The sequence below is a fragment of the Pelmatolapia mariae genome, linkage group LG12, assembly GCF_036321145.2.
Source record: "Pelmatolapia mariae isolate MD_Pm_ZW linkage group LG12, Pm_UMD_F_2, whole genome shotgun sequence".
Lineage (NCBI taxonomy): Eukaryota > Metazoa > Chordata > Actinopteri > Cichliformes > Cichlidae > Pelmatolapia > Pelmatolapia mariae.
This window is the reverse complement of record NC_086237.1, coordinates 35,155,426-35,166,032: the sequence shown is the minus strand read 5'-3', so window position 1 is coordinate 35,166,032 and position 10,607 is coordinate 35,155,426. Positions and strand designations below refer to the sequence as shown.

Below are 10,607 nucleotides of genomic sequence, written 5' to 3'. Positions count from 1 at the left end.
AACAAGTATTGCCACAGGAGTTTCAACCTCTTTATAGTTTGTTTGGTGTGTTGGTTGGAGGTGCACCTGTTCACTTGCTCTTAATGCATACACCAACTACATGACAACACTTAGCTATGTAGACATGGTCAAGATGACCTGGTGAGGGTCAAACCAACCTACAGAATGAAAAAGAATGGGGATTTAAGTGTTTTTGAAAGTGGTATGGTTGTTGGTGCCAGACAGACTGGTCTGAATTCTTTTTCCTTTTTCTTTTTTTTTTAGAAACTACACTGGAATTTTCCTGTATAATCTAGGGATTTCAGAGAGAATGGTCAGGAAAAAGAGAAAACGTCTCATGAGCATCAGTTCTCTTGGGAAAAACCCCCATAAAACTGAGCTATGCAGAAGAGCGTCTAAGAATTGCATAACAAGTTCAACCTTAGAGCAGATGGACTACAGCAGCAGATGACCTCACCAGGTGCCACTCCTGAAAACACAAAACTAAACACCAAAATAGAACTAAAGATCAGAAAAACATTGTCTGGTCTGAGAGTGTGGCATATGCAACATGAAAGCAATCCTGCCTTATATCAACGGTTCAAGCTGGTGGCAGTGGTGTGGAAGATTTGGACCCCTTATTTCCAAATGAGCACCAGCTGGTAGTAAAGACTCCCAAAAACCACACAGGCTATTGTTGCTGACCATGTTCATGCATTTATGTAGGGTGACCATATTTCATTTCCAAAAAAGAGGACACTTGGCCCAGTCACGAAGAACTTTAAGAATACTGTTTGCTTAAAGAAAACTTTAACATATTTAAACAAGGCCTTCTCTGTGCTGTTATGTGAATGGTGAAAAAAAAAATGTCATATAGGCTTTTACAAGTCAACAAGTGCAAAAAAGAGGACGGTTGGTCATCCTAATTTATGACGACAGTGTACCCATCTTCTGATGGCTGCTTCCAGCAGAACAATGTAAAATATTACAAACTTTATATAATCTCAAACTGGTTTCTTGAACATGACAGTGACTTCACTGTACTCAAAAGGCTTCTACAATCACCACATCTCAATCCAGAGCACCTTTGAGACTTGGGGAATCAGCAGGTCCACATTACCCATCAAGGTGTACCAAACAAAGTGGCTGGTGTAATGTATATTTCATTTTTAATAATCCTGAAATACAGGGAAGATAAGTACCTCGATAATTATTAACTTCAGGCTGTCTTGTGACTTTAGTTCTTCATTTAAACGCATATACCATTTAAAGCACAACATACGCTGATCTTTTGGATTAAAAACGTAACGTGTGACGTACGATCAACTAATTGGGTCTGATCGATTGTGCATGTGCACTGGCTCGCTCTTTCACGTGCGTTTTTCAATCTGTGGCTAGCTGACTCAGTAGGTTTAACGTGACTGGCGGTCACATCACACACACACACACACAGAGGTAAACATTAACCAGCACAAGTTGTTTGCGTGTCAAAGAAACTTTTTGCTGGAAAGAAGAACATGGCGACACCTAGGTCTGTTCAGGCTAAAGGATATTTGCTGTACAGGTAAGCTATTTCTGTCAATCTGCACGGAACCAGCAAGTAAACCAGTTTTTGCAGATATAGGAAAACATGTGGACCCATTTAAATAAATGAATTGTTAAAGCAGCAAATGGCAAACGGTTTAAACTTTATTTTTCGCAATTCAATATCTTTTATATGTTTTGCTCATGTGTAAATGTTTTCAGGCATATTGCATATGGATATATTGTATCTCTACATTATGTTCCTATGATACGTTTATGTTTTTCAAACATGGTTTGATCACTTGGAGGACCTCTGAACTTTGTCCTGTCTGAACTTTTTTTTTTTTTTTTGCCTCTATTGGGTTACGTAACCACCACTAGGATAACTGGGTCCCAACAAACTGAACATGGGGCCGATAGCATGTTGTGTATGACACGTACGAACTTCAGCTTTAATCCTCTATTGTATTTACTTAGAACGAAGGAGGAAAGTTTGCATTTAAATATAATTTATTCCGCATTTACATGCTAAAAGCTAAGCTGGTAAGCTACACAGTTGATTGCATGTTTAAGTTGTTTAAGTTTCCCCAACATTGCTGGCATGTCCCACATTGTCTCACACAAACACAATGTTTTTACCACATGTAATTTTGTGGGATTGGTCAACTTATCTTTAGCATATGATTTAAATATTTCATTTAACATTATAATTGGATTTCCTTTTATTCTTGGCCGTTTTTCAGCCTTATCCACCAAAACTTTGTTGCTACTTACAAGTTTCTACCTTAGGTAACACACCTCCACAAGACCCATGACGACTTTCGTCAGAACCATTCAATAACAGCCAGATTGTAGAAATGATCTGTCCTGCGATATTGATTTTAGAATTTTAGAGCCAATGAAAATGTTGTCTCACTATGTGGGATGGGGAACAAGGGATGAAAATGTTGTGCAGTTCCACACAAAGTGGGTCAACGGGTTACCATATTTTTTTGTGCCTCCATCCAGTATGCATTTGTTCTGTCACTGACTGAAATGTTATTCAGAAAACAAGTCTTTGGCTTATTATATGCTTTGTTATTGTTGATAGGGTGCCATGGGAAATGCATTTTTAATTATAGCTCCCAATTAAAGCCATGGGCCCATGGGGTTATTAAAAGAAACGTCCCACTGACCTTGAAAGTTTTAGGACTTTAGAATGACAAAACAAAGCAAAAGACTCAGCAGATGACTTTGCAAGTACTAACTTGAAACATAATATGGCTTCCTAATCCATTAGTGGGGATACACCAGCCATACAGTATGAGGCAAATCCAGGATTTGAGGTTAATGTGACATTGTATTAAAATTGTGAGTTTTATAAAGAATTACAAAGGTCCATGAATTTCAAATGTAGCTGAGTTTAAGTATGTTTGTCAATTTTACTGTCACTTTTCTTAATGAAACTGCTGTTTTACTGTTTGGAATAATTCATATCACCTGTACTTCTCTTCTTTTCATTGGAACACCTTCTAAAAGTACAGCTTTAACACATGACAGATTGAAGTTTTACTTCTCTGCTATGTGGGGCAAGAAAGGGCTAGGTTAATATTCAGATACCATTTGGAGCCTCTTGGATAGTTACAATAGTTCTAAAGTGAATAATATTCCCCCTTTATCCACTCCAGAGTGGGTGAAATAAAAAAAGTTTTATGGTTGAAGACACAAGCTGTGGCATTCAGCCCACTCACTCATACAGTATGCATATTTTTCATATCAAAGAATATTAGCATGACTATCTTTTAGCCCATATGTCATGCACATCTCCATGTTCCTTTTTAAGTTTTTCTTTTTTATATTGACAACTTCTGGGTTTTTATGTTTTTGCTCCGAGCTTTTGTGAAACTTTCTTTCATCTTGTTTCTGTGTAGGAGGTTTTCAGAGAGCAGCGACAAAGGCTGGTTCCGATCCTTATTTGTGCACAAAGTCGATGCCAGGAAAGATGCTCACTCCAACCTGCTTTCAAAGAAGGAGACCAGCAACTTGTATAAGATTCAATGTAGGCCTACACCTTTTTACTTACATAAAAGCAAGGGTTTAGTTTCTTTAAGTGTTGGGTTACAGAAGGCCAAAGACAAGTGCCTGTGATACGCTTACATCACATTATTGTGACATGGAACCTGTATATGTCTCAAAAGTGAAATAAATCATTTAAATGAAAGGCCATATGACCTCAGAGAAAACTGAAAACAACATGAGAGATGAAAATGGGGCTCCACTGCAACAGCTTATGCATACTCAAAACACTGACAGCAACAAGTAATTCTAAGATAAGATGATGTCTCATGCCTGTAAACTTTGGTGACATCTGAACAATTTGTCTGGTTTTCTTTTAGTCTGCAGAGGTAACCGTTTCTGTCTCTCGAACAGAAATCTATCATTCTCTCGGGGCTTTGATCTTTTGTGTTGCGTACATCACACCGCACAGGGATTTCAATTTGAACACTCTATCAGCCGTTGCCTATAACCTATTGCAAGTGAATCAGTTTTGTATATCAAGTCTTTGCTGAATCGGAGTGTGAAATTACTTTGTTGAAGAATTTGAATGTTGCTTTTATTTTTTATTTTTTTAAATGCATCCATTTCTGATAGGTTTCTCTCTGCCTTTTTTCTTTTTCAGTTCATAACGTCAAACCAGAATGCCTAGAAGCATACAACAGTCTGGAGTAAGTGTTTTTACTGATACATTTGAAACATTTCCTGCATCTCTGTCAGTCAAGTTACCTTTTCAGTGCTTTACTTTCTTTGGATTTCTTTCAGTAGTGCAGTAGACAGTGTGCTGGACCAATAAATCAAGATCTGGTCTGAACAAAGTTAAAATCAGATGAGCTTCATGATATAAATGTATTTAAAAAATGAAGTGAAGATACAGCTGAGTTTATATCCTGGATGGATTTTTATGCTTCCCGACTGTCCTCTAGTTGGTTTTTAAGATAAAGTGAGAGCATGTCCAAACAGCATACACCTTCATTAACTTGCATTTTATTTTATTAATTTTTTGCTGGCTTTAGGGCTGAAGTGCAGAAAAGACTTCACGAGGACCAGGACTACCCGTGTGAGGTAGTTGGAAGCTGGAATACCTGGTATGGAGAACAGGATCAGGCTGGTAAGCAGTAAATGCAAAAAGACACCTTTGACTGATCACTGCTGCTGCGTGTAGATGGTTGGACATATTTTTTTTTCCTGTATCAAGTTCCCATAAAACGCATAATTTCAGTGGCTGACTTTTTGCAGAGCTTTGCAGACACACAAATGCTACCTGATGACTCACAACCAGCACTTCACCTTCTGCATATATGATATATTACCGTGATCATTTAAGTGTATAGTATACATAAAAAGCAGTTGGTAACTATAAAAAGTGATTGCATGGTGATGGAGGTTCTGTATCTCTTAGTTGTGTGGGTGGTGTCAGACCTTATGCAGTGCTACAGTGACATCTGCTGTTGTTTTTCTGCAGTGCATCTGTGGCGATACAGAGGAGGCTACCCAGCTTTGACTGATTGTCTGCAGAAGTTGAGAGCTAACAAGGCATGCTGTGACCTTCTTAATCATCTCTTATTCAGTCTACATTGCATACAATACATACAAGGCCTTAGATTTTCCATGGGAAAATTATTTATTTTGTTGTTTTGATTTGTTGTTGTTTTTTTTGTTTGTTTTTTAAGTAAGAATTTTCTTTAAATGTTAATGTGTTGTTTCTGTGGAGAAAAGGCATTTCAGAGGTGCTGTTTTGGGTTTTTTTTTAAGATTTTATCCCTTTTTAGGAGTACTTAGAGTTTCGGAAGGAAAGGGCCAAAATGTTGCTTTCAAGACGAAATGAACTTCTTCTGGAGTTCAGTTTCTGGAATGAACCCCTTCCCAGACAAGGACCAAACCTCTATGAAATGCGCACCTATTACCTTAAGGTATCTATTTATGCTACACATTTTTAAAATGCATAACTTGAACATATGTGACCAACACAACATAAATACTGTTTGATTTGTAGGAAAACTAACAAAGCAGTCTGTTTCTGGGTTTCCCTAACTTCACTTTTATCTTCAGTAAGTGAGTGAGCCTCTTCAATTAAGTTTTTTTTTTTATACATAGTCTTCCATTTCGGAAGCTCAAAAGTAATTGGACAGTTGATTGACGAGCAGTTTTATGACCAGGTGAGGCCTGTTCCCATTTTACCCCAAAATAATGGGAGGATAAAATTATAGAGAAGGAAAGACACAGCTCACCATCCAAATCATCCCACGTTGTCTGTCAAATATGGTCCTGCAATTTTGCATATGGGCATGTAGGCCTGCTACATGCTAAAGCATGCTTTTTATCTACTGAAAATAGAACTGAAGACGGAGAGACCCAGAAACAAGAAGCAAATGAAGGTGACAGCAAGAAATGGCCTGGCAGAACATGACATCTGCTCTTTAAATATATCCTGATTACTTGATTTGAAATCTCCTGTGGTGATTTACAAAGGCAAAATTACAAAAAATATACACATCTGCATGCTGTATACTATTTTTAAGTGCATGGCAGGGTCCACATTTAGCAAAATCTAGATGTATTAGTGTATGTACTGTTCATGTGCTGTTCAAACAGTAATAATATAACTTTGGTAATCCTGTATAACTGTCAGTACAGTTTTTATAAAGTTGTTACATAACTAGCATAGTTCTTATTCTCAATGTTTTCTTTCCATATTTTTCAGCTGCTTGTTGTCTTGAACAAGTAATCCAATTCGCATCTGTTTGAAGTAGTCATATTTTTTTCACCTCTGGCCTATTCTACAATTTTGCCCTTCCAAGGTTTCCTGCGTAATTTCAGCTCACTTATTCAGACCTGACTCACTGAATTGAAGAGTGTCACAAGTGGAGAGAAGTTCAAAAACAGCTATGATAAAAATCTGTTTACTCAATGCTCCAGTTCTTCTTGCATGCAGGCTTGTGACACCCAGAGTTCTCTGATCAGTTAAAAAAAAAAAAAAAAACGTAGCTGTGAATAATAGATAAATAGTGCTTTCAGTCTTTCAGTTCTATGGAAATATGATGGTGGTAATGTCATAATCTAGTTTCAAACCTATTCTAATTAATATTATACTTGTGCTTCAGCCAGGAACCATGATTGAATGGGGCAATCGCTGGTGAGATACGTTGAATTTATTTAAACATATGTCATTTGTCTGAATCTCTTTCAGTGGAAGTGAAAATATCAGAAGTGTTTCAGTAATCTTTATGCTAAATAAGATAATGTTTTGCAACAGGGCAAGGGCAATCAAACATAGACAAGAAAACAATGAGGCAGTAGGCGGTTTCTTCACACAGATTGGCCAACTCTATGTTGTTCATCACTTGTGGGGTGAGTAATCAAGCACTCTACACTTAGAACATGCCAGTAAGATGAGGTGATTGACTGCTGTATGTCTGACAAGTTTGGTCTGGCTGAATTTCAGCTAACTGAATGCTCCTGCATACATTCTGTATTCTAATGAATTACTAAAGTTCAGTGTGACAGTTCCAACATAAGCCCAGGTGTGTCAAACATCAACAAAGGATGATTTTACACTCGACATTACATTTAGACTTTTGATTGCATCTTGGAACAGGAAGCATTATATTGCGAGTCAGTCAAATTATTAAAGGTGTTGTAAGAGTGGTTGTCCATATTTTTAATATCATCTGAACTCTGGTTCAGATGATATTTAAAAATATCAAGCCTCTGGGCTAGAATCATAAATTTCACAAATTTTTGAAGCCTGTATTATCTCAATGAAGTAAGGGCATTCAGCCAAAGAGCTATGTCAGTGTGTTTCTTTGAAATGACAATAGCATGAGGAAATACTGAGACATATTGTTGTATTGCAAATATTTTCCATATGACATGTTTGGCTGTTTTGATAGAATGTACTAATGCTTGAAATTCAAACCACACGGGAAGAAATATTTGGGTGGCTTTTTTTACGTTATCATTCAATTGTGGTCTGACATTTATGATCAAATTGACCCACATGTGACCCACGAACTACATGTTCGTACCTGAAATGTGGTAGAACAGGAGATTCACATCATGTACTGCATGTGCAGCCGATGAATTTGCAGTAACAGTGCGATCCTATTATGTGAAAATGGATCGGAATGTTTCCAGCACCTGGTTGAATCTGTGTGGTTAAGAATTGAGTTCTGATGGCAAAAGAGATTCGGCCTGATGTTAGCAAGGTGTAACTAATGAAGTTGCCAGTGACTATAAATTTTATCCACACATAATGCGATATAGTGTGCGTGCGTGTGCGTGCGTGTGCGCGTGTGTGCGCGTGTGTGCGCGTGCGTGCGCGTGCGTGCGCGTGCGTGCGCGTGTGTGTGTGGTGGGGTTTTTTGCTTTGCTTTTTTCGTTGGAATTTTTTTTTTCTTTGCCGTCTTTTCATAGCTTATGAGAGCCTCCAGTCCAGAGAGGAGACAAGAAACTCTGCCTGGCGGAAAGAAGGATGGGACGTAAACGTGTATTATACAGGTAAGAAAGAAATGCTTCACCCAGATGCCTTAAAAACCCAATGATTTTGTCAGGGTTTTATACCTCGTTGATTATTTTTACCTGCAATTATATTCAGCAAAGTTGAGACTCGTAGATCACAAAACTCTTTTAATCATAGTTGCCTACCAACAATTTTCTGCTGAAATGTTTAATGTGGTCTGTGTACTGGATCTGAAATCTGTATTTCTTTGAAGTAGGGCTAAAATAAACCTTCAATGTTTTCTTTAAATGTTTGCCACAAAATCAGAAAATTATATAATGCTGTCTCCCCTCCCCCATTGTTGTTAGTGATGGAGATGACAGGATTGCAGTAACAATAATAATTTTTTAAAAAATCGTAATTTATTGGCCATCCATGGTAATATGAGACTTAAGCAGTGTGAGCATCAAATTATAAAATGATACTGCCCAGCTTGAAGAATTTTAAGAGCTGTATGTTTGTTGTTTGCTTTCCTGTTTGTTTATTATTACAATTGTAATTTTCAGTATATCATTTTCTAACATGTCTTTCTGTCTGTCCTCAGTGCCTTTGTTGCGAAGTATGGAGTCAAGAATAATGATTCCAACTAAGAGTTCACCTTTACAATGAGAAAGCGACTGAGACTGCAAATAATTCAATGACCAAATTTTACTTAACTTTTTGGTCTTACTAATTGTAGTTTCCATTTCTTTTGTATGATCTGTGTTGTTACTAAAAGCATTGAAGTAAAACTTCTGATTCCATGTTTGTGATATTGCCAAAGTCAAAAGTAGTTGTACAATTTCCAAGCACATTCAGTATAAAGAACATGAAAAACCAAGATTTACAGGGGTTTAGATAAAACACGTGACGGGGGGAAAACACAAGAGAAAAAGTGTTTGTGTGTTACAGTGTTATTGAGGAATTTTTACCTTCTGATTTAGTGGAGTGAAGTGAGGTGTGTTTGCTCTGTTTTGATCATTAATTGATGTAACGGAACACATATTGGGGTTTTTTGTTTGTTTTCTTTTCCACAATAAAAATTTGTATGATAGTACTATTAAATGTACATGGATGACTTGATGAATGAGATCATGCTAAGTTTTGCAACAGTAAATGTAAAAAAATAAAAATAAAAACAAAAGCCGGCCTCACTGATTGTACTTGAAAATTAAACATTTCAATTTTGCAAATCAATTATAATTTAAAGTCAGTGTGTAAAGATGTTACATAAATTAACACGTTAATCTGGGAATTTTTTTTTAAATAATAGGTGACCTACACAAAATATGGTTATTGTAATATTTAGAATCAACACTAGAATGATGGGAAACAGAAGTATGCAAAACCATACTGTAGTCTTTTTTTCATAGACTAGCTATGTAGGTGTTACAAAAACCATGTCACCCTGAGCAACATCATTAATTAGAGTTGCATCTCTTTATATTGAGTAATTCTTCTCTACATACTGGATTAATCCTGAAATGCGAGTTTATGACTGACTTTTTTCTGTTTATGAAAGTAACGGCTGCAATCATCTGATAACTGAAAACTTTATCATATAAGATCAGATCAATAAAATATGAAGATAAGATAAATCAAGCAACTAGTCAGTGAGTTCACCTGTAGTCTATGGCCATTAAGGTCGCAAGAATTTTACTCAGAGGTCAGGTTCAACAAGCATTTCTTTATTGACCTTTGGGCAATGTTATAGAAATAGAAATATCCTTTATTGTCCCTAATTGGGGGAATTCACATGTTCCAGCACCAAAGTGACAAGCAGATACAGATTCTCACAAAAGTAAAGAATATAAAATAAAAAACAAGAAATGGACAGCACAGGACAAATTTACAACGTAAGAAAAAAATACTGTATAGTTATTAAAAATATACTCAGGCTCAAAGAAATGTGCAGCTGAGTAGGATGGGGATTTTTTTGTTTGTTTGTTTTTTACTTTTACAGAAGTACAAAAAGTGCTGTGAAAAGTGTTTAAAAACAACAATGAGAGACTATTTACAGGAAATTGAAAAACTGTGCAAATAACAACTGTGATGCAAACAACTTATTGTGTTCATTGGGATCAGTGATGGATACAAAGTCTACCAGCTGCTGGGAGGAAAGATCTGTGATAATGCTCCTTTGTGCAGCTAGGATGCAGCAGTCTGTCACTGAAGGAGCTCTCCAGTTCTGCAACAGATTCATACATGGGGTGGGAGACATTGTCCAAGATTGATTTATTTTGGCCAGAGTTCTTCTGCCTCCTACCACCTGCACTGGGTCGAGGGGGCATCCTAGAACAGAGCTGGCCTTCCTGATGAGCTTATCCAACCTCTTCCTCCCAGCTGCAGATAAGCTGCTGTTCCAACAGACAACACCACAAAAGATGGATGGTGCCATCATAGAGTCAAAAAAGCTCTTCATGAGCACACCCTGCACTCTAAAAGATCTCAGTTTTCTCAGTAGGTAGTCTGCTCTGACTTTTCTAGTAAAGAGTATCAGCGTTGTGACACCAGTCCAGATTATTGTTCAGGTAGGGGTACACCTGATGAGGCCTGCTATGGCAGAGTCATTAGAGAACTTTGGTAGATT

General features: G+C 37.2%; 1 protein-coding gene across 1 annotated transcript; it reads left to right on the top strand.

Moving 5' to 3' along the window:
* Nucleotides 1-1,496: 1,496 nt before the first annotated feature.
* nipsnap1 (nipsnap homolog 1 (C. elegans)) lies at nucleotides 1,497-8,647 on the top strand. Its single transcript, XM_063490076.1, is given in 10 exon segments — nucleotides 1,497-1,579; nucleotides 3,414-3,541; nucleotides 4,163-4,208; nucleotides 4,554-4,648; nucleotides 5,003-5,073; nucleotides 5,310-5,450; nucleotides 6,642-6,673; nucleotides 6,794-6,888; nucleotides 7,954-8,037; nucleotides 8,583-8,647. Coding segments are annotated over 10 exon segments (840 nt in total).
* Nucleotides 8,648-10,607: the final 1,960 nt, after the last annotated feature.